The sequence below is a fragment of the Sinocyclocheilus rhinocerous genome, unplaced genomic scaffold (genome assembly GCF_001515625.1).
Source record: "Sinocyclocheilus rhinocerous isolate Xijiao unplaced genomic scaffold, SAMN03320098_v1.1 scaffold846, whole genome shotgun sequence".
NCBI classification, from domain to species: Eukaryota; Metazoa; Chordata; class Actinopteri; order Cypriniformes; family Cyprinidae; genus Sinocyclocheilus; species Sinocyclocheilus rhinocerous.
In genome coordinates this window covers 357,351-382,367 of record NW_015661883.1, presented here as the reverse complement: position 1 = coordinate 382,367, position 25,017 = coordinate 357,351, and the positions used below count along the sequence as shown (strand labels likewise).

The 25,017-nt window shown below is 36.7% G+C and overlaps 2 protein-coding genes across 6 annotated transcripts in view; one reads left to right on the top strand and one right to left on the bottom strand.

Moving 5' to 3' along the window:
* LOC107726780 (Krueppel-like factor 5) overlaps positions 1-17,259 on the top strand; it is a 20,792-nt gene extending 3,533 nt beyond the window's left edge. For 4 of the 5 annotated variants that reach the window (XM_016536464.1, XM_016536465.1, XM_016536463.1 and 1 more), the window contains exons 2-4: positions 1,609-2,401; positions 2,521-2,580; positions 15,960-17,259. In XM_016536464.1, the coding sequence (XP_016391950.1) occupies positions 1,609-2,401; positions 2,521-2,580; positions 15,960-16,138 (1,032 nt within the window). In that variant the 3' untranslated portion in view covers positions 16,139-17,259. Of the gene's footprint in view, positions 1-576; positions 633-1,608; positions 2,402-2,520; positions 2,581-15,959 lie in introns of those variants that run through there. The other variant, XM_016536466.1, reaches the window with a different exon arrangement.
* A 4,278-nt stretch (positions 17,260-21,537) lies between these two features.
* klf8 (Kruppel like factor 8) overlaps positions 21,538-25,017 on the bottom strand; it is a 39,028-nt gene continuing 35,548 nt past the window's right edge. Inside the window, exons 4-6 of the mRNA XM_016536449.1 lie at positions 23,655-23,766; positions 23,130-23,221; positions 21,538-22,344 (exon numbers count right to left, since the gene is read on the bottom strand). Of these exons, the coding sequence (XP_016391935.1) occupies positions 22,163-22,344; positions 23,130-23,221; positions 23,655-23,766 (386 nt within the window). The 3' untranslated portion in view covers positions 21,538-22,162. The remainder of the gene's footprint in view (positions 22,345-23,129; positions 23,222-23,654; positions 23,767-25,017) is intronic.

Sequence of the window (25,017 nt, the reverse complement as noted above, 5' to 3'; positions counted from 1 at the left end):
TATATATATAATTTTTGTATAAAATAATATAAACAGAATTTGAAATGTAATATGTGTATTAGAAATATGCTAAATATAAGCATTTTCACTAGTGGTCTCGCATGTTTTTTGGTTATTTTTGGGGGTTATTTTGGTTAGCACATGCTGCAGTCATTACAGATTGTGTAAACTCTGAACATTTTTGTTCAAGATAGGTATTTAGGTTGTTCAGGTTTTTGCATGTGCTAACCTTTTCATCATCACACATTTGACTTGCCAATTGACTGGTTTGGTAAATCTGGTTCTTCATTATCGCACAAAAGCCCTCATTTATCAGTCTCAGGAGTTTACAGCACCGTTGCACCTGAATGGCTCTCCAGGGTGCACTGGAGATAGAGTTCTATTTTTGTACATTGTTTCTGCCCATATCTCTTTTTGCTATCACATGTCACTGTTTTGGTTTTGCTTTGTGTTCCAGTCCTTCATGGCCACCACACCTATGAGGTTTCTGTTTACTCTGTGCTGTATTGGAGCACTCTGCAGAGCTTCTCCATTGAACTTGGCTTTGTGTGCATGGTTTGAGCAGGGAATGATTTCCCACTACTTGTACCACGCGTTGCAATCACAAATCAACTGTGAAAGACAATAACATAGTATGCTTGCCAGATTTCCTTTTTCAAATAAAATCTTTTTATCAGTTGTGGTGAAGTGAAAAGTGTAAAATGGCAGAGCAGACATCTCAGTTTGATGCCAGCTAATCCAATTACCAAAACACACACACAACCTATCAACATGGACTGCATGCAATCAAAAATAAAAACATTCAGTTAACTTAATTAAATTGAGAAATTTTTTTCCATGCAATTAAATTAATGCATAATTTGGATTTCAGTTTCAGTTCTGGTCTTGTTTTACAACTTAAAATAATTTAGTTATGCCTACTAGATGCAAAAAAAATGAAAATAAATTATGCTGCAACAAGCAATGTTTAGGCATTTTGCCAAAATAGAGATGGCCATTGGCTATTTTCTGACAAGAAGTCATAAATAAATAACTTTTATTTAATAAATTGCTAAATTAAACTTTTTTATTTTATTTTATTTTATTTGAATAATATAAAAAGTAATGCTCATCAATTTCCTGTCAATTGCATATCTGGTTATGGCTGATGGAAATTATTAAAACAAATGAGTAACTTCCATTTTACATTTAATTTGATTGCACACAATGAAATTAAATTTGGATAAAATGATCAATTGAATTAGCTGGGAAAAAGTACTGTACTGAATCTAGGGCTGCGCAATTTATCGAATTTCTAATCGCGATTACAATTACGGATGCCACAATTACATAATTGTTCAAAGCGGCAATTAATCGTTCAAAGTCCACTTATGTTATTCTGTGTGCTTAAGATGTGTTAGTTAAGTGTTTTCAGCTTGTTTATTTTCATATAAAAATATGGCATGCAGTTACTTCAAACAATGGTATAAACATCATTCAATCAATGTAAATTGTGGTAATCGTAATTAATAATCGCAATTACAATTTCAAGGGAAAAATCGACAATTATGATTTTTGTCATAATCGTGCAGCCCTAACTGAATCATAATCATCTTCTCTTTGTTTCAGACACGGATGGAGATGGATAAATATTTGCCCCAGAGCAGCCCGCTGGTTTCCCTAAACATGACGGATAAGAAGTACCGTCGGGAAAGTGCCTCAGTGGTGGATGAGTATTTTGCAGATGAAAAGCCAGCCCCTTACAGTCTCAACATCAACGTTATCCTGCCCAATACCACACACCTTCGCACGGGCCTTTATCGTCCAAACAAACCTCAGGTGCATCAGATCAAATCTGAGCCAGGGGTAGATGAACCCTGTGGCATTCAGACGCTCCCTGAATTCACCTCCGTCTTCAGCGTGCCCCAGACGGTCAACAGCCTCTTCATCAAACCTGACATAAGCGTCACAGACGAGCTCCACATCGGCCCTCAGCAGCCGGCAGTCTACCACATGCCCGTCAGCAGTAGCGACCTTACCACAATGACTTTCTCCCAGAGTCAATCGATAAATGGAATCGGTGCATCCGGCAAGACCATGCTCAACCTGAACACAGTGGCCTTGACGACACAATCTGGCGAATTTGTCATGCCCGAGCCGTTCTACACTTCACCCCAGCCGCACAGTTTGCCTCCGTCGCCCCCCAACTCCCAGCCCGGCAGTCCCGAGAACCAGGCAGAACTCATTACCTCTGTTCACCCTCCCCCGCAGTACCAGGCTAGAATTGGAATGAAGGTTGGACAGATGACCCCTCACTCCATTCTAATGGCCCACGGTTACGGCGTCCTCACGGGACCAAGATACAACCGACGGAACAACCCTGAGCTGGAGAAGAGAAGGATTCATCATTGTGACTTCCCAGGTTAGTGTGCCATTCCAGTAAATAATTTTGGATTGCATGTGCCATGCCACCCTGAAGATTGGCAGAGATTATCAGGGACGTTTGTGAACTAACATCTGGGCAATTTTTCTCTGTACCAGGATGCGCCAAAGTTTACACAAAGAGCTCTCACTTGAAAGCACACCAAAGGACTCATACAGGTAAGAAATCAAATGAAACTCTAACATAGATACCCTAAAATGAAAATGATATTATTTATTCACCCTAATGTCATTGCAAGTCTATATGATTTTCTTTCTTCTGCTGAACTTTTCCATGCAATTATGGAGACTGAGGCTTCTCAAGCTTCATAAACAGTGCAAAAGCACTTTAAAGGTATCCTACAAGTCTTCTGATGTTATACAATAGCTTTGTGTGAGGAACAGACAAAATGTACTGAATGTCATAATCTTGACATTTCTTGTCTTATTTGTGAACAAAAGGTTCCTTTGAATGATTGATACGGTTTGCTAAACCAGTCAAAATTATTTTTTGTGAATTAATCCAAACTGAGCTGGTTCAGCTCGCTCACTCAGTAGGTATATTTACATACACTATACTTTTCTTCATCTGGATTGAATCCGATTTCAGATTCTGAAAGTTCTGTTTATATGAACTCTAAATGTTGCACTACATGTGCCTTGCATGTTCTGAACAAAACTTCTGCGCATGTGTATTGTCCAGCCGGCCCGTTCAGAACCAGAGAAAGCCTGCTTGAATGTAAGCATATGCGTCATGGCACCATTTTTTAATCCGATTTAGAAAATAGTCCAATTCTAGTGTTTCCATGGATTATTTCTAATTATTTTATGTAAAATTTCTTTTGAATCAAGCTCCGATCGATTTAGGTGTTTACATAAAGGATTGAGCCATTAATTTCAATTATAAACTTACTTTTTAAATTACTTTTAATTGGTTAAGGAATCAAATACACTGCTGGACAATAACCAGTCATTTGTATTCTATAATATTTATCTTATATATTCCTAATTACAATTTTATGATTTGTTTATATACTGCAAAAACTTTGTTTTCCATTTTTATCACAGAATAAGGCAGAATAGTTTCTATACTGTAATAAATGCAATGTCAAAGAGCACTGCATTGTTCATATACTTTATTTATTACCTGGAGATAACTTGAAAAAACACACATAAACCATATATTGTCGCAATTGCGTGTTTAATGTCTGCACGTTAATGTCCCCCGCATATTCTACGCCCAGTTATTTGGATAATTATTTGCATCGGTTAATAGCTCTCTGGAAGGGAAGATTATTAGTGAATAATGACATACATTTGGTTTCTCACTCAAAGTTATTTTATGCCTTCAGAAGACTTGGAATATAGTTATTCATAGGTCTTCTGAATCATTTTTTGATACTTAATTGTAACTGCCTGTAAAAGAATGACAGGTACATTATTCAAACTTTCTCATTTTGTGTTCTACAGAAGACAGAAAGTCATACATGTTTGGAATAACATAAGGTTGAGCTATCTGTTCTTTTAAAGTTAGAAGCAGTTGTTACTACTTGACCAGTTGCAATGTACCATCAACATAAAAACTACAAATGCAGCAACAGCTCGCACAGTGATGACAGCCTAAGGACAAGAGATGTAGAAAGACAGAGAACAGGGCGGAGGGAGAGATTAATTGACTCTCTTTTCATTCTTTTAAACACATTGTGTCTGCATGCCTGTACAAGCCCTGCATGCTTTCCCGAGGGGGAAATCGCCAAGTGGTGGAGGAAAAACCTGTTCCTCCTGCTTTTTCTGTCTGCGTTCGGGGGGTGGGGGTGCGGGAGAGCACCGCCAGGAGAAAAGAACATGGCAGTTTCAGTGTGTTGAGCTCGGCGTAAGATGAAACCCACTGCAATCCCACTACACTTAGAATGAAACCGAAATCTTCCCTCCCAACACCATCGGGTGTAATTTTCTTCACATGGCGTTAAGCTGATAAAAGCACCTTTTTTCGCCAAGTCACCGCTTTCTTTATTCTTTTCTAACAATTTCGGGGTGATCACTGAGAATGTAGAGGGATTCCCTGTAGCCTGAGGTATCATCATTGTTGTACCCTCACTCGCGTAACTTTTTAACTTTTTAAGCTTGTACAAAACGTATGTTCCAATGTGGTACATTGTGAAATAGAATAGATGTTGCAGCTGTGCAAGAAGTATTAGCATGGATGAAACTAAAGCATTACAGTGATTTGGGCCTTACGTTAATTTTTATCACAGTTAAGGGGCATTTTTAGGCATGACACAAAGCAGAGTGCCTAAAACCACCATGGTAAAATCACTGTAAAACATGGCCTTGTGTGGTTTATTGCACTATGATAAAAGTGGGCAGTCAATTAATTTAAAAAATGTAAAATAGTTCATGATTATCACAGTAAATTAAATACAGTTATATGTAAATATTTACTGAGAAAAGCTCCCCAAATTAAGGTAATTCAAAAACATTACAATATTTTGGCAAACAAAAGCATAGAATATGTCACATATCACCGTTTTTACGGAAGTGCCATGCATTATTATTATTTTTCTTTCTTGTTTTCTCGTTATCACGACTTAATTTTCTCGTGATCTTCTCGATATAACGAAAGTGTTCTCTAAGTTACACAACTGCGCCAACAGGTGGCAGTATAGAACTGCACATAACTGTAGGGGTGTTGTATAGCCTACTGTATTTTACTGTACGCTTTTGGGAGAGATAAGGACCATCTTCGTGATTGCTATAATTTGTGCAGTATTGTTCATTAACTTATAAATGTTAAATGCTTGAATCAATATGATTATTTAGCTTGAAAGTGTATCTGTTATCGTTAGATGACTCATCACAGTTTTACTATACCGCAATAGCATTCGATTTGATACTAAACTTATTGTTTATTAAAACCATTGCTGACGTCACTGTATAGTATTCTCTTTGCACCTATAGGCCTATCTTTATTTGTGCATCTTTGAAGTACATGATTAATCCGGGGATTAGCCTATGTTGTGTTTATCTAGGATGTGCTTCAATGACGTATTTGTAATGTGCGTCTTTGTTCTTAGTTTTAATCTGTATTGTTAATCATTAAATGTATATTGATAAGAAATGTGATTTGTATATGTAAAAATGTGTATAATTTAATTCAGTGATGTTACACAGTGTTGTAATCTTTTGTATTTTCTACAAAACCACACACTCACGCTGTCTCCTCTCCACCAATAAGCTGGTGTGTGGTGGGCGTTCTGGCGCACTATGGCTACCGTCGCATCATCCAGGTGGATGCTGCACACTGGCGGTGGTAGAGGAGATTCCCCACTTCTATGTAAAGCGCTTTGAGTGCCCAGAAAAGCGCTATATAAATGTAAGGAATTATTATTATAAACACTTCTCAAACAGCATCCCAAGCTTGTAAGGCACATGATATCAGTCACAGCATATCCTACATGACTAATAAAAATCACAGACAAATGATATATAATTTTATTTCATGATGAAAATAAAGTGAGTTGAATCCAAGCAGCTCTAAAAGATTTTAGAAGTGTTCTCTGCATCCTTCTGGTGTTGAATGCTTTGTTGTTAGACAATTTAAACATGTTAATTACATAAACAAAATGTTTAGCGTACTGTCTCTGGAAAAAAAAAACATCAGCTGTGATTGATTAGCCTATATTTATTTATTTATTGTAGACGTTATTACTAAGCGAAGCTAAATTTGCTGAAATAGCCTATCTCCAGTATACAGTAGCGCACGGTTTATCTTTCGATCAGATGCGCATCAAAGTTGCGTTCGTTATAGCAACAGTAGTCTCACGTTGCATTGTTTACTTAATTTAAACAAAACATTCACAGCCCGCATAAAAGAAATCTAAATAAATTGTTTGACAAAGGAAAAGTTTAGTGTAAATAGCCTGTAGGCTGTTAACGGCAACGCACACTAAAAAATGCTGGCTTAAATACATCCATTTCTGGGTTATTTGGAAACCCTGCACCGGGTAAATACCCTACCTATTGGACAGAACATATGCTGAGTTATTGTGACCCAGCTTGTTGTTGTTGTTGTTTACATTAACCCATTTGCTGGGTTGTTGTTGTTGTTGTTTTTTCAGTGCTGGGTCAGTCAACCTATTGAAGGTTTTTCATTTTAAATAATAATAATAATATATAACAAGAACAGTTCATATACAATATTTTTTTTTATTCAATGTCAAGTCAGTCTTTTACAATCATAAAATATTCAGAAACATTCAGTAAAGGTTTTAGGATGTGACAGGAGCGACAAGAGCAGCTAATGGGAATCTGTGAGAAGAATACTGCTATCAATAGGCTGTTCCAGTTCATGAAATGACTTATAATCATGACTTATCTTATATTCATGTTTGAAAAGTTACATCAAAAACCGCTTTACCTCGTGCCATCTTGTCTGTCTGACAGGACTGTTGGCGCAAGCTACATTAAAGTGATTATTACGTTTTAAATATGGATATTTTTCTTACTAAAATGCATCGATTAGCTACAGGAGGCCTTCGTTCACCCCCCGGAGCTGTGTGAGACACTTTTTTTATGGATGGGCGCTTTTTATTTAACTTCTTTTGGACTGATGCATGCAACACCCGCTGAGTGGCATTAAACGGCTTGAAAGATCAAAGACAATTTTTAATAGAACTCCGACTGGATTCGTCCCATCCATAAAAAAAAAGTGTCTCACACGGCTCCGGGGGGTGAACAAAGGTCTCCTTTAGCGAATCGATGCGTTTTTGTAAGAAAAATATCCATATTCAAGACGTAAAAATCACTTTAATGTAGCTTGCGCCAACAGTTGAACACGGAAGCAGCTCCGGGCGGATGACGTATGAGGTCAGTGTTGCGCATGCGCCGCTCAGAAGTGACTAAGGGTGAGTAATTTATGGGCTAATTTTCATTTTTGGGTGAACTAACCCTTTAAGTTTCAACCCGTCAAACGCATAGCGCGACCACATCTGCAAGTTCTGCAACAATGGCGCACTGGATTAATACAATTATAGGTAGCCTATTCTATAGTCTTTGATTCATAGCGCTCCTATTGTAGTCAGTGGAGCGCACGGAAACTTTGTTATAACAGCGAAGTCGCGTCGTGTTTCAGCCCTGGTCACGAATCGTTTGGCTGGAGATGAAACTTCCGTGGTGGCGCCGGGTGTAGATCCGGTGAAAGCTGCGTTTGTAGTAGTCTAGCGTTACAAGCAGACGTTAGCTGCGACGTAGGCTACATTTAAACAAAAAATGTGAGATTACAGATGGTTGTGGTTAGCGTGGTTTAACTATAGTAACCATGGTTTTTTGGGTTTATTTGTAGTAAAACCATGGTTAATTTTCGTAAGGGGAATACAGTGTAATACATACTTAATTTCCTTCAGGAAGTTTCCCATCAGTCAGGTTTTCTCTCAGGACAGAACATGACCGTTGCCAAATGTAACCAGTTTTAACTGGTTTGGCACAATTTACCCAACATTGGGTTACACTGACCCAGCGCTGGGTAGGTATATGAGGGGGTTCATCATTTGTATTGAGAGTAGAATGACCCAGCAGCTGAGTTACAGGAAAAACTACCCAGCACCTGGGTAAAAAATATGAAAAACCACCCAATAAAATGACTCAACAAGCTGAACCCAGCATTTGGGTTAAAAAAATAATAAAATAAATTAACATAGCATATTTAGAGCAGATATTTAATTTCAGACCTGCTGCGATATGTACAACGACCAGCATAATAACATGTTGCCAGATTCATGTTCATATGTTTCGGATAAAACTGAATGTGGTTCAAAAAGCAACATGTTTTTTTTCTGATGAGCCTGGGTTGTTTCACCCTCTGTCCATCTGTATGGTATGTTTATGTTGTCACAGGTGGGTCAGGTAGTCATTCCTCAGGTGGACATGGTGTGGAGTTGTATTTCAAAAGATGTTGGGGGTTGGGAATGATCCTACCGCTGAAAGCTGTCAAACAACAGTTTAAGAGCTCTAGAACATTCTGTGCTGACAGATGAAAGTCAGAACTGGTCGATAACGTGTAATTTTGATGTCTTCAGGAATGATATGTTCTATTCATTAATGTAAAGTATGCCAGGATGTACAAGATGTGCTCTAACAAAGCAATTAAATACAAGCCTGCAAATCTTGTTGTTAGATTTGTAATGTAAGCAGTAATCTAAGCAGCTAGCATATGCTAGCGGCTCTTCAAAAAAAAAAAAACTTTGCCAGTTTGGTGGAGCATATCTAAACATGCTTTACAGGAATGTCACAGAATATATTCTAGAAGCCTCACCCTGTGTTCACGACCTAAACAGCTTTCACGATCCGTGTACTTTTGCGTCCGTTCATTTTTCATTTTTTAACCCGGAAATTAAATATGGAAAATGTGGTTTTTCTTTAATGGTTCAAACACTGATGAATAGAATAAGCAGGCACAAACTAATTTTCATTATTCAAAATTCGTATTTCATTAAAAATTGTAAAAATTATATAAAGCTTGTTTTTTAATGCATGTAAATGCTAAATTTAATTTCTAGCTTTTTTAGCATCTCTATACAGCGCCCTCTCGAGCTATAAGCACCCTCTCCTGCCAGTTGACCCACCACCGTCATGTGTGCCTGTCACTTAACCCGTCACCGCTATATGCGCCTGCCTCTGGACCTGCCACCCCCAAATGCGCCTTCACTCGACCCGTGGCGGCTATACACACCTCCCTCGTGACCAGTCACTTCTGTATGCTCCTGCCACGGGACCGTCACGGATATAAACCATGGATGTGCCTGTCTCAGCTATATATATCCTTAGTGTCTGGCATCTTACATAATATGTAATTTTGTCATTGCTAAATAAGATGCAAAGCAATAGGTCAATTATCACCATTAACCAAACTTACGGCCTGCCTCAAGATCTCTCACTGTTTACAGCTACCAGACATTTCTGCTGATGCACGAGAGCAAACAGACAGTGCAGACAGTACACTTATTTACCGAAGCGTCTCGCCTGCCATAACTTATATTGCACCGGCCACAACATCTCTCATTGTTTTCACTCCGACTGACGCACATAAGCAAGCAGACAGTGCAACTGTAAACTCTTATTTACCTATTTGCCACCTTATCTTATGCTTTATTCCACCCTTTAAATCCATAATGGAGCACATAAGCAGGCGGATCAAGCAGTGACGGGTCCAGAGGCAGGTGCACATGGCAGTGACGGTTCGACTGGCAGGCACATATAGCGGTGGCGGGTCGACTGGTAGGCGCACATGGCTACCGGTAAACTATTGTGTTATGAAAACCTTTGGCTTCAATATTTTTATGATCTTGATCATTTTTCACGCCCACTCTTAAAAATAAAGGTGCTTCAAAAGGTTCTTCACAGCGATGCCATAGAAGAACCATTTTTGGTTCCACAAAGAACCATTCAGTCAAAGGTTCTTTAAAGAACCATCTCTTTCTTACCTTTTTGTAATCTGAAGAACCTTTTTTCACCACAAAGAACCTTTTGTGAGACAGAAAGGTTCTTCAGATTACAAAAAGGTAAGAAAGAGATGGTTCTTTAAAGAACCTTTGACTGAATGGTTCTTTGTGGAACCAAAAATGGTTCTTCTATGGCATCGCTGTGAAGAACCTTTTGAAGCACCTTTATTTTTAAGAGTGTATAAACATGTATGAAATATTACATATTTCTTTGCATTTAATTGTATCCAGGGCTGATTCTACAGGTGTGCTACATGAAACGAAACGAAAGCAAGAGCACATCAGTTGAAGTAGTAGAAATAGGAGACTGGCAAAACATATTTTCCAAACACTCCAGTGTGTATATGTGTTTTAACTCTGGAAAGCTTCAGAGGTTTCTATTTTCAGCGTGTTTTTGTAGTATTGATCACTGTAGCCAATCACTGACATTTTTTGTTGATTTCTTGAATGCAATAGCCAACTGTTTTAAGTTAGAATCCACTCACCGCTCAAAACGCCACAGTTTTGCTCAGTGCTGCATGCTCTGGAGTCTCTCATTATAACAGTGTAACATGATGTAAATAAGAGTTTCATTGAGCAGTGTACAGCTTCATTGATTATAACATAACTTTGTGTGATCGCGATAAACTGAAATGAGTGAGGCTTTTTTGTGATTATAAGCGATCTTTGAGTGATCTTTGTGCGCTTTCTTGGCTACAATCCATTGGGAATTTGAATATGTTTTGTTTTTCATGATGCTAAGAGGACCAGTGACCACTCACACGCTACAAAGATTCAGGAGTGATATCCGCATATAAATGCAGCATTGCAATGATAGTGATAACTATAACAATGGACAGGGCAAAAAAGTCAAAATAGATGTAGGCTATACATTAAGGCTAGAGCTCCCTCACTAATTTCAGAAGTCTCTGTGATTTGATTCTGGAAACGGCCCTACCTGTATCTGGAGAAGTGGGAGAAATTATAATTTTATATATATTATATTTATATATTTACCATATTAAAGCCTCCTTTATAGTGCTCTAACAAGATGTACTGTACGTGCTTTGAGTGACCATGCATGGTCCTCTTCGATATGGTGACCCAGATAGTACACAAAATTAAGACAAAATTATACCCCAATATATAATTTCATGACGATAAAGTTTGTAGGATTTTGCAATGTCAATTTTAAAATCTTATTTTAAAGTAGGCCTAATGTACTAGGTCTCTGCATTGTTTCAGGGACGGCTCAAGTTCTCAACTGAACGTGCAGGAAAAGCATTACTTATCATTCGACCAAAGAAAACATGTAAAATCTACACTTTTCTATATTTGTGCATTTTGAAAATGTTTATTAAAGGTGCAAAAAGTCAAACAAAAATTTGAAAAGAAGTAAATATTTTACTTTTTCAGGCAGCATTTTGTCGCTCAGGGGTAGAAAAATTAATAAACAGCTTGAATATTTGATTTCTACACGTGGGCGGGAATTAAACGCCCCTTTCTGCTGATTGGTCAGCCGAAGATCAAACCGTGCTGTCATCAGTTCTTCTGCAGTATCACGCAGCAGAATAATAGTCCTCTGCAGCTGCAGTTGTATGGATTAATTACCCATTTTATTGTAACTACATTTCATATTTTTCTCATCAAACAGACTAATGAACCCCTATCACATTAAATATCGCTGGTCTACACAGAAGAAAGCCCTCTGCCCCAGTACGAGTTGTGTCGAGCTATTCATTAGTCTGCTTGATGAGAAAAATATGAAATGTAGTTACAATAAAATGGGTAATTAATCCATACAACTGCAGCTGCAGAGGACTATTATTCTGCTGCGTGATACTGCAGAAGAACTGATGATGGCATGGTTTGATCTTCGGCTGACCAATCAGCAGAAAGGGGCGTTTAATTCCCGCCCACATGTAGAAATCGAATATTCAAGCTGTTTATTCATTTTTCTACCCCTAAACGAAAAACGAAAATTTAAGCTGAATTCTCGTTTTTCGTTTTTTGGAAAAAAACGAAAAAACGAAGAAGGAGCCGGTTTCAAATTTTTCTACTTTCAATATTAAATCAAAAAACAAATGATCGAATGATACACGGATTATTTCACAATGCTTGTGATGATTTTTCGACTAATTGCTTTGAGGGCAATTGGTGCGTTTGTGAAAGCCCCAGGCTCGGATTGGCTAATCGGGAGCACCGGGAGGATTCCCGGTGGGCCGGTCTGTTTTTTTTCCCGGTGGGCCGGTGTGTTGTCATGCTACTGGGTTGAAATATGCTGCCTGCACTCACAGCAGCCCTACTCTTTTTATTTATTATTTTCTCTTAGCCCATATTATTATTTTCACCAGACCATAATAATAACAAATTCTCAATTGATAATTAATCATTCTCTTTGCGAAAATCATTGTTATTTGTGAACGTAGGCATTCGAGGAAGGCTTTAAGACCAAGCGGAATCCTCTGCCGGCTGCACCTGCTTCACAGCGAGCGCGACTCACGCTAACTGCACCCAGGTTCACTGTCCGCGTTTTGATTTTACAAAATGAGTTTGGGCAAATGCAACTTATTGATCATGAGCCCAACATTTAGCAAGGCAGGAAAACATTCAGTCTACCTGAAACGAAGACGTATTTCATTGTAAGTTAATGCTGTTAAATAGAGAGAGAAAAAAATACATTGAAAAAAAACAAAAACAACTAGTGTAGGCTATTCTTAAACTTGGACCTCATTATATTGAAGTACAAATCCAAGCACCAGAAGCAACCTACACTCTAAGTGTTCTTTCATTGAAAAGTATGCATTTTTATTCATTCACAGGCTATATGGTTGAATTAATATTTTAGTTCAAAACTTTAAGTGCCATTGTTTAAAAAAAAAAGCTTTATTGACTGACGTTTCATAGACCTTCAGTTGTTATGCTTTCAAATTCCATGCCATTTGTAATTTCACAGTATTTTCGCCTCCTAAATTACTACCCTTGTAAAGTCACAATTCTATAATGGTAAAATTTACTCAGGCCGATGGCATTTTTTGTATGACATTAAAAAAAAATTCAGAATAATTGTACATAAATGGGTTAAGCAAAACTAATGTGATTATTTCTGCGAACTTTTTAACTGCAGGCAGATATAGGCCTACATTATTGTACAGTACAAATATTTGGATCGTCCCTTATTCTGTCCCTTATTTTCTTAAAGAATAAACACTTATTTTCTAAAAGAATAAACACTATTTTCTTAAAGAATAAAAGATAAAGAATCACAATTAGATCAATCACCTTGCTCAAAAAAACAAAAACAAAAACCTCAGTTGTAGGAGATATGCGAGCGAATAATAGATTTTTTAAAAAAAAGAAAAAGTGGGCCGGTCTAAGGCATGAAACTCCAGGGCTGAAAATGAGTCCCACTCCGGCCCTGGAAAGCCCTGTAGTAATTGAACTTGTTTCCCACCTTCCTCTAACAGAATCCACTGATATAAAGCTTCCGATAGTGATTTTATGGGTATTCATGCAAGTTTGTGGTGATTATTAGCGATTGTTATTGATAAGTATTCTTAATGGATTTAAGTGAATCTGGTTAATACTGATTGTTGTTCTTAATGTTGTTATGATGGTGAAATAGGTGATTAACAATATGCAACTTCCACATTTTTGTCTTTATAATGGGTGTTTGTGTTTGTGTGTGTGTGTGTGTGTGTGAGAGAGAGAGAGAGAGAGAGAGAGAGAGAGTGTGCGCGTGTGCAGTTAAATGCTTAAGCAATAACAGGTTAGCCGTTGCACAACCTCCAACTAACCAAGTAATATCTCTGTTGTTTGAGCTTGTTGGCCCTTAAACATAGATTCCACAAGCTGAAGTGTTTGATGGGGGGCATTAACTTAAAACCCTGAGCTATTGGAGACCTTCGTCAGATTGTTAGAAGGATCTCTCATTTTCAATTCTGTTTCACATATAGAAAAAGGGGGAGGGATGAGCACTAAGCTAAAAGAGCCAGCTTTCAACACTATTCAAAGAGCCAGTCAAAGAGCTAAAATTGTGCTCTATTCAGTTATTTCTGAGAGCTGTGTAGTTTCTCTGTGGTGAAGTTAGTAGGTTGAACTGAAACATTGTGTTTCAAAACAATTATTGTTTGATGATATGTGGTTAAACAACTTTTCTTGAAAACTAGTGTTTATTGGATTATAATCAAAAGTGTCCAATGTGACAAATGAAAGTTAAAAATGTCTATAATCTTCATGAGAAGCTGAGACACTATAGATTTTTTTTAAAGAAATTAATATTTTTATTCAGCAATGATGCATTAAATTGATCAGAAGTAACATTAAAGACATTTAAAATGTTACAAATTATTTCTATTTGAAATCAATCCTGTTCTTTTGAGTTTTTTACTCATTAAAGAATCTTGAAAAAAAATATTGCTTCAGCAAAAATAAGCTGCATGTCATTTTAACATTGATAATAAGAAAAAAACGTTTCTTGAACACCAAATCAGAATGATTTATGAGGAATTATGTGACACTGAAGACCAGTAATGGCTGCTGAAATGTAGCTTTGCATCACAGGAATAAATTACATTTAAAAATAAATTTAAATGGTGTTGTGAATATATGGATTTTTTTTAAGAAACTTGTGGGCAATAAGAAATATTTATAGATGGTAAAAATGATACTATTGGAAGGTGTGGTTTAAAAAAAAAAAGGCCCTTCTCAAAATAATTCAGGACATGCACAACAATATACCTGTACTAAATAAAGATTTATTTCAAGCATTGAACACAAACCTATTGTACATGAAAAGCGAGCAAACAAAAACACCTATTTACATCTGTCAGTCAAACTCTAGTTGTCATGAAATATCATGAAACTTTCGCTTTTCCCTTCACTTTTTCTCTCCATTGTGCACAAACATACAGATACACACTATTACTGTACTGTATTTATGAATAGTGGTAGTTTCAAAAGTTTAGGGTCACATGAATGATCTGTTCACTCTGAACTGGGCTCTTCAGGATTCAGTGCTGTGGCAAACCTCACAATGTCAGGTCTTATCAGAGTGTGTTAAGCACCATGGAAATGACTTCCGTGTTTACACATAGGAGTTGTATTACTCTCAAAACCACAAGCACACACACGTCTAATTCCTCTATAACTGCCATTTAAAAATGTCACGATACACAAGCTGGGCTTTGTATGAGCCTGGCCTTTGAAACGTCACCTTGGATTAAAATAATGACAGTCATTTATTTTTGGAAAGTTCTCTGTTTGCCAAACGTTTGGAATAATTCAGAATTTTTTCAGTTGTTTAAGTTTAAAGTGTTTTTTTTTTTTTCTATTTGAATATATTGTAAAATGTCATTTATTGCTGTGATGGCAAAGCTGAATTTTCAGCATCATTACTCCAATCTTCAGTGTCACATGATTCTTCAGAAATTATTCAAATATGCTGATTTGCTGCTCAAGAAATTTTATTTAGTTTTTGATGCTTATTTTTTATGGAAACCATGGTACACTACCATTCAAAAGTTTGGGTTATGATTTTTTTTTTAAAGAAAGAAAGAAATGAATACTTTTATTGAACAAGGATGCATTACATTGATCAAAAGAGACAGTAAAGGCATTTATAATAGGAGAGAAAAAATATATATTTCAAATAAAGGCTGTTCAATGAACTTTTTATTCATCAAAGAATCCTGAAAAAAAAGCATGAAGGTTGCCACACTGTAAAAAATGACCGTGAATTACGGTAAAATTCCGGCAACCGCAGCTGCCGGTTTTTTACCGTAAATTTCTACGGATTTTTTTTTTTTTACAGTGTACAAAAACATTAAGCAGCAAAAAAAATTAAAAAATTAAAAATTTCAACTTTGATAAGAACAATTGTTGATAATTGAGTATCAAATCAGCATATTAGAATGATTTCTGAAGAATCATGTGACACTAAAGACTGAAGTAATGGCTGCTGAAACTTCAGCTTTGCCATCACAGGAATTAATTACATTGCAACAGAAAACCGATACATAGACAACTGTTTTTTAAAACTAAATCAACATGATCTAACTTTTGTTGTGATTTTTATCATAATAGGTGAGAAGCCATACCAGTGCAGCTGGGAAGGATGTGACTGGCGTTTTGCCCGCTCGGACGAACTGACGCGGCATTTCCGCAAACACACCGGCGCAAAACCCTTCAAATGTGTCGCCTGCAGTCGCTGCTTCTCTCGTTCAGACCACCTGGCACTGCACATGAAGCGCCATCAAAACTAACAAACTTACTTTTTAAATGTTTATAGCAGTTTTATTGTTCTAAATATTTCACAGTCACTTATGTATGAAGATCAAACTAATGAAAACTCTGCCGTACCACCAGCACTCCAAACATTTAGATTGTCATGAAGAGGACTGGACATCACAACACCATAACAGCAAAGAGTTCCAACAGAATGTATTCTACTGTACATATGTTTTGTATGTGTGTATGTCTGTAGATTAATGTGAAAAGATGTTATGAATTTTATACTTGACCTCCATCCACTTTTGTCTAAATTTGAAAACGTTCCTTTGGGACTGTCTTCCTAATAACTTGAAATGTAAAGTTTGATTTATTAATTCCAAGGTAATTTTGAACAACTGTAACACAATATTTATATGGAATTTCCCCCTCACAAGAAGTTGTTTGCTTTTAGGTAAAATGCTACAATAAAAAAATAGTAACCCTAATGTTTGATGTTCTCACAGTTGTGTATCCATGGATACAGATCTTTACGAGAAAAAAGCACTCAGATCAGTAATCTGTTTGACATTTCGGCTCTTTGAATGACAGAAAAAAGGCTGATGAATGAGACAAATGAGCTCACAAAAGCATTTGAGCATGTGTGCCAAATTTCCAGAAGAATATTTGCTATTCACATATATTTCACAAGACAGTTGATTGTTTTTCATGAAATAAATGCAGCATTGTCACGTAAAATTTCAAATGAATTAAGAAAGCGCATCAATCCCTCACTTTTCCCAAGAACAACTTATTCATATTAGTTGTAGACATTGAAGCATTTGCCTTTTGTACTTCCCGTGAGGCCTGTCTAGTGACTGCAGTTTATAAATGCTTAAGTTCTCAAGTTCCTTTTATTTGTGTACATGTCCTTCACTTATGAGGGGAACTCTGATGGATCAAAAAATACTGTACATACTGTAGTTACAGTTAAACTACTTGTAAATATTTTACTCTTTGAAGATAATTGTTTTTATTATGAACAAATGGGATTTTTTTGTCTTGAATGTAGGTGAATTGAGTTTGTAGATCTTGCGTAGGCCTACTAAGTGATCAGTTTAACATTTTGTATGTACTTGTTTGAATACAGAATTTTGAAAATAAAATAATAATTACATTTTGTGTTGTAGTTTCTAGTCAGTGTTGTATGCTAGCATGCTTAGGTGCTAGGACTATGAATAAGGTCCTTACTGGAATGTCATTTGAATACCTGGTTACTATTTATGTGATGGAGACAGACATTTCCATGTTAGCTATGTTATATTTATGAGGAACAATGTTCTTGGAACTATAGACTAAGAAGGTAGCATATGCATCTATTCCTATTTCATATTCTAGGAGACAACTTAAATCTTACTTTTAAAACTAGTAAGGTATTTACCTTTAGTTTTCAAACCGTTGTAGTTAATTATTGTTCTAACCTTGACTTAGTCACAACTGCAGAGGGAATAGGCTTAGGGGTAGCTATATAACGAATCGTTTTTAAATTGTTTAAGGTGCATAGCATGAAGGCAAACATGTTTCCGAATTTCGCCAAATTTTCTATTAAACAATCACGCCTGTTTTAAGCATTAACTTACTCAGATTATATTGTTAACCGTTGCATTGTTAAAACAGTGAGTCAGCTTTTAAAAAAATAATGGTATACTAATTGTACAATTGCAGTTAGCGAAGGACTAAAATTGGGTGGGGAACGCCTTTTAGCTAAAATAGATAGGCTACTAATAATTAGAGTCTGACAAGATAATTGCTGAATGAACCTACAATAAGAGCCGTTGATTTATGAGGGGAACACCCATTTTACTATAGTAGCCTACAGCAGCTGTGAAAATGAAAATATGTAACCATTTAAAAAACAGTGAGCGCTACTGCTGTGAAGAAAAGTAAAGCTGTTGTTGAGAATTTGTTTAAAGCCTCGCTCATTCCTGAGGTGTTAACTGTGCTTAGAGCAGCAGCGCGAATCCAGTTAAAACTTGCCCCTTATAGTCTACCGCTTGACAGAAATGGAGAGCGTCAGATAGTCTTTCAGTCTTTTCAAATATTTCAGATGGGTTACATGTCAGCCGTTTGACATTTGTTGAAATTGCTGTAAAGAACGATCAATAAATGCGCATCGCTCGAAAGCCAAAGTATAGGCTAAGCTTTGTAATTGTATCTCAGGGTCAGTGTTAATCATTATTGCACCAGTTGAGAAGTGAGTGTCATAAAGATTGTGGTTTGACCATAATTTATCCCCCCAGACACTGGGGTAATATAATTTCAGGAACAAACAAAGTGCTAGCATGAACTTTAAAGTCCTGACCGAGTTACAATTGGACTCTGACCATGGTTAGACCATGCCGGGCAATTTTATTGACCAAATGATAAAATATTTCACCATAATACACATTTACCTACTTGATGTAAGTGGAATGATAAGACTTTAAAAGAGGACACTGACTTTGTAGTAGTGCTTTGACATAAATTGTTAGACATGTAGGCCTGCACCACTAGAGGGCGCAACACGAAAGACCGCTGCTGCAGCTGAACCTGAAACAACAGCAGGGCGTCTCAGCACCGCCACATGGTTGCACAGCAGAGTTCTTCAAGACACTGAACACCGAATTGTTTTATTTGGATCATTTATATATTTGAACAAACAAAAATGAGTATATAAACTCTATAATTACATTAATACCAGTGACGTGATTTTATCAATAAGACATCCTTGTGAGAATATTCATGCCAAAAAAGGGCCAAGCCAGAAATAAGGAAGTTGCTACAAGAACACGTCCTCCTGCTTCGGGTCTTAAATTAGAGTAATCTTCATCATCTTCATTTAATCTTAATAAAATTAGCCAGTTTTCTTTCTTAAAAAAAAAAAAAAAATCAGTTACAAAACAATTAGACAAAATAGACAATTCCTGAATTATAATACACAACACTCTCGTTGCAACATTTTATTCTATAAAAGGAGTGGGTAATCACAACTGTACAGGGGAAACTGACTTTTAACACCATTTCTCACAGTATCAAAAAGCTCGCATTTTCCTCTCTGATCTTTACACACTTGTTCTGTACAAATACAAAAGAAATAACATTAATTACTTGTTTTGTTATAATGATAACTGCATTGCACTGAGTAATATAGTACTGGCCCATAAGTTACTGCATTCAATATAAAATACCTATGATTCAGAAAGTTTAAAAGAGAATTGAATGATAATCACACTTGCACACATACACTCACACAAAACCCAAACCCTTTCATGATTCGAGCACACTATTTTAAACAAATCAGATACAAGTGATGAATGCAAACGTGCTCAGATAGACAAAGATGTCACAAATTTCAGTCGTGGGCACTTAAACATTGATAAAAGGCCAACTCCTAATGTTATGCCTACTTGGAATAGAATAATGTCAATTTAGGATGATATGAAGGTTTTACCAGCATGTCTTGTAGTAATTAGAAATAGGCCATGCATGTGCTACGAATGGCCGTGGTTGCACAAATTTCATGGATTTCATGTGGATTATCAGTGCTTCTAGGCCACGTCTGTAAGGGCACCAACGTTTTGACATGCTCACCAACTTCACACAAAAAAAAAAAAAAAAAAGGAACTACTCTCCGTGCAACACTTTTGGGGTGTACAACACATAGGGGACTCATTTCAAGGGATTTTAAAAAAATTGGGGTGGACAACAAAAAGGGGACTCATTTTAAGGGATTAAAAAAAAAAAAAAAAAAAAAATTACATTTCAAAGAAACAACAAAAAATAAAACGAAAACGAGTATTTCACATTATCTAGTCAGTGTTAAAAATAGAAATCCACCCGTTACATTTATTCAAGAACTTTGTAGATTATATACAGTATGTACATTAACTCTTTAATTATTCCTTGTCTGTATGTCTATGAACAGTTTTTAAAAAAAGAAAGGATCGCAATCGAATGCATATACTCTTCTAGAAAGATGTGCTTAGTAACGTTTTCGGGTTGAAGCGAGAGAACAATACAAAATCTACGAATGCATTGCTCTCTGAAGGTCGTGCAGCTGCTGCAGACATGCACTTAACTCTCAAAGGCTGGAATCAAGCGTTGCTTCTGAAAAAAGTATTAATGCGCACTTAATCAGCTGCTAGCAATTGAAATTATGACCATGGCTATGAGTGCAAGCTAGAGGGAAGAAATGTGTCAAAGGTACCCTCTCCTCAAAGATTTAAGTGGACTGTGCGCAACATTTTTTTGACATTAACGTCAAGTAACATCAACAGCATTTTGGGGAGAAGGGAGAGAGGGTGTTGAGGGGTATTTTTGCATATCATGCATATCAGGGCAGGAGCTGTTAAGACATGTTTTGTCACTGTGAACTAGGTGCAAATAGGGATTTTCAGGGTGCCTCACAAAAATAGGGGTCCCAGTATCGAACCCTGAGGAACTCCGAAAACCTGCTGCGCAAATCAGATTTGCACGTTTACTTCAATTAAGGCTCTGATTGGCTAGAAGTAAGAATGCATCTAGACATCTCTACTATTATTTCTCTGATTATGTCTTCTTTACAAATATGCAAACAAGTGTGCTTATACACACACACACACACACACACAAACACACACATCCCAATTTAGAAATCTCCCCCTTTCCCTGCGAGTTGTTTCTTTTTTCAAACTTTTTTCACAGCCATATGAAATTATATCTGAAGGTTAGATAAAGATAAAGAACACCTTTTGATGGGTGTTAATTCTGTTAGACGCCATTAATTACAATGAAAATGTCTTTAAAAAACAACAAACAAACAAAAAAAAAGCAAATACTGTTTTTTGCACCTACTTTTGATGCTTAGACAACAGATACTATTTAAGAAAAAATTTACAAAAATTCACAGTCTTGTCAGCCCCCTGCCTCTACTTCTCATTTGGGTTAGGGTAGATATCAGAAAAACACCCAACTGATTTGTTAAAAAAAAACAAAAACACTAAAAGAGGGCATGGTACATCTTCAGCCGTCTTTACAATGTGCTCTACGCCAATTTCCATCCACACAGAAACGTACAGACTCTAAAATGAATGTAGGGTTTGGGGTGAGTTAGGGTTGGGCCGATAGACGATGCCATCGTCCATCGCCGATGGCTGACAGACATCACGATGTTAAGCTGACATCGTGATTGGAAATGAAGTGTACTACGGAAACCCTAAAGGGAATAAATAGCCTACGAGATGGGAGGATAAAAAAAAATATTTAAATACTTTTTCTCTCAATTATATCACGACATTTCTCCTTACTCTGTGTATGTGGTAAGTGAACTTTCATGTACTGTAATGCAAGCGGCTAACCTTTTAATGGCTCCGTATAACGCGTTATTTGTTTCACGCTTAGGGCACACCCCTAACCCCACCCCTGATGTCATCGTCCATCACGATGTTTCACTGTAGACATCGTCCGATGCCAATTTGGTAGACATCGCCCAACCCTAGCATGAGTATACAAATTTAGTACAACAAAAAGTTTGGATAAAATGTAAGAATTCAACAAGGCAGCTGTAGATGCATCTCCAACCCACCCATCTCATTAAAATTATCAAATTTATTACATAATTCTACTTTTTCCTCACCATCTTCTTGCATCCATCTTGCATAAAATCCTTTACTTTCTCATGTTTTTCTGTACTTGTTTTTAAAGAATCATCTCAATAAGGGGTACCTTCCCCAGTCATCATTCTCTGTTATAGATATAGCAGTGCTGCGTGCAGTTTGCCTTTCTTGTAGTCCCTTCAAGTAATGGCTAATGATCAGGCATTGAGATGGCGGTGGAGGTCACCAGTGGACGGGTGGTTTGTGGCTTCTGGAGGCATGGCAGAAAACTGCAGCCATGTTCTAACCAGTAGGGGTAACCAATATGGTCGTGCCACCCCTTATACCTCCATATTTAACACATATGTTCACATCTGGAGACTGGGGAGGTGACGTCAATAGCATTTGGAACCCCTGGATGGGCGTGCATGTCTCCTGAGGGCTGGGGAGGAAGGGGTACAAAGAGTTTCACATCATGACGTGGCGCCGTCGATGAAGTGCCAGGTGGTCAGAGCGGGAGAAGCTGCGGTCGCAGTCAGTGCAGCGAAAGGGTTTGATGCCGGTGTGCTTGCGAAAGTGCCGTGTCAGCTCGTCCGAGCGGGCAAAGCGCCAGGTACAGCCCTCCCATGTGCACTGGTATGGCTTTTCACCTGTAACGTCATCACCATGTCAATCAACATGATATATATGTATATATACACTAATGTAATAAAAAATGCAGAAATACTGTGAAATATCATTATAAAAAATTATATTTTTCTATATTAAAATAATTCTAAATGTCATTTATTCCTGTGATGGCAAAGCTGCATTTTCAGCAGCCACTGCTCCAGTCTTCAGTGTCACATGATCCTTCAGAAATATGCTGATCTGGTTTATTATTTTAACATTTCTTATTATTATCAATGTTGAAATTAGTTGTGCTGCTTAAGATTTTTGTGGAAACTGTGATTTTTTTCAGGATTCTTTGATATACAGAAGGTCAAAACAAGAGTATATTTAAAATATAAAAAAATTTGTAACATTATAAATGTCTTTAATACCACTGTTGATTAATTTAATGCACCCTTGCTGAATAAAAGCAAACATTTCTGTTACTGACCCATTTTTTTGTGTATTATTTGTGTATTATACTTTATTTACACATGTATTTGAGCTGGATGATGATATCACTGTTTGTTCCAGAGCTGCTTTATAGATTAATTACACTCATTCCATAATTGATGGACTTCACACAATTAATGAACTTACTGAATCAACAACGAACTGATTTCAACTGAATAATGACTGCTTTACAGCAGAATTGAATTCTGTTTGCATCATCAAATCACTATTTTCTTGTTTATCACTGTAAAGCTGCTTTGAAACAATCTGTATTGTATAAAGCACTATATAAAGCTGACCTGACTTTATATAAACAAGGAAAAAGGTATACCTGTGTGTATTCTGCGATGGGCTTTCAGATGCGAGCTCTTGGTGTAGACTTTGTTGCAGCCGTCATAATCGAACTCATTTCCATCTAATTTTCTCTCTCCCAGCAATCATCTGACCGAATGTCTGAACAATTATACACACACCAGCAAAAGACCCTCTTGTTCTCCATCCTGCCCCATTACCCTGCCACTTCTGTCTGTCCTTCTTTGCATTTTACTCCCTCTTTCAAAGGTGTGACGACATTGCAAGTTATGTAACATTGTTTACACCCAGTTTAAAAAGAGAACCCTGCCCAGCAATACACACACCCAACAGAAGCTTATAATCAACGTAAAATGTAAAAAGAGCCATGGGCCTCCAGTGTGTTGAAGGTTACATAATCATCCAGAGGAGTGGTGCAGTGATGCCATTAGACCAGGATGCCAGACACTCTACCATATATATATATATATATATATATATATATATATATCCCAATAAGGAGATATACAGATGTATATGGATACACAAATACACTCTCTCTCACCTGGGTTCCATCCCTTGGGTGCTGAAAGAGGCCGATCCAGACTCTGTGCCACTCTCAGCATCACTTTCAGACTGATACTCGACTGGAGAGGTTGAGCCTGGCTTTATACGCACTGAGAAAAAATAAAAAATAAACAGAAATATGAGTGAAATTCTCAAATGAAATATCAAAATTAATTTCAGCATTTTTTAGTATCTAACCCGTTATTATCATTACTATTATTATTAATATTTTGAATATATATTAATATTTATATGTTATTATATTATAGAAAACAGTTATTTTAAATTGTAATAAAAACGGGGTTTTTTTATCAAATAAATATTGCATTAATGACCATAAGGGACTTCTTTTAAAAACATGAAAAAAGTCCTACTGAATATTTCTCAAACTGCATTAAATTGCGCAAGAAATATATATACTTATATAAACATTTATCCAAATATAAACATTTTCTGCTTTCAATTTAATTTAAAAGTTGTAAGTAATTTTGTTGAGTTTTTAGCTTTTATCAGTTCATTAATATGCTTTTCAATTTCAATTTCAATTTCTAATTTCAGTTTTAGTTACTTTAGTACATAAAGTAAATGAAAATGAGAAAAGCTGCCTTGGTAACCAGCTAACATAATGTAAAATGAACATCGAACTGATCTATATTTGGTTCCAATTTTGTTTTTAATGGAAGTGGTTCTAAAGAAAACTCAGCTCTTGCAATGTGGACTCAGACTTTCAAACCCCACTGTATATGTTGTTCTGTTCACATGTTTTAGAATCCTCCCACTGAAATAAGGTGTGAGTAGAGCACTGTGCCTATTTCTCAAACAAGCCATATTAAATCAAATACAGAAAACCCTTCCTGCCATAAGTTTAATTCAAACAACATCACTTCCAGGACCCTATTTGATTCAGAACATTATTTAAAATTTGTGAGAGGTAGTTTTGGGCGATCTGCTCCATAGTCATATATCGTCCTATCGCGTCAGCCTGTGAGATCGCCGATACATGATATTATCATGCTAATTTATTTAATTACTTCCTTAGATTCATATCCGGAGAGTGAACCAACTCCAGGGTAGGGGTTAACCGACTTCTGATTTTTGGAAGTCAACTTTTATGTGATGAAAGTCGAGTCGAAGTCGACTAGTCGCTGATGACGTCATTAATGAACAAATAAGTCTGGAGCTGTGACAAACACCTTGTGCACAATTATATGGCATATGACACAGCGCTGCCCACATGGCTGTTGCTCCTATAACAGCTTTTTTTATCAGTTCTTTTGTCTTTAGGTCGTTATATTTCTCACAGATTTCTGCTCATTCAAAATCAAATACAGATAAAGTAGCACGGTAAAGATTACCTTAAT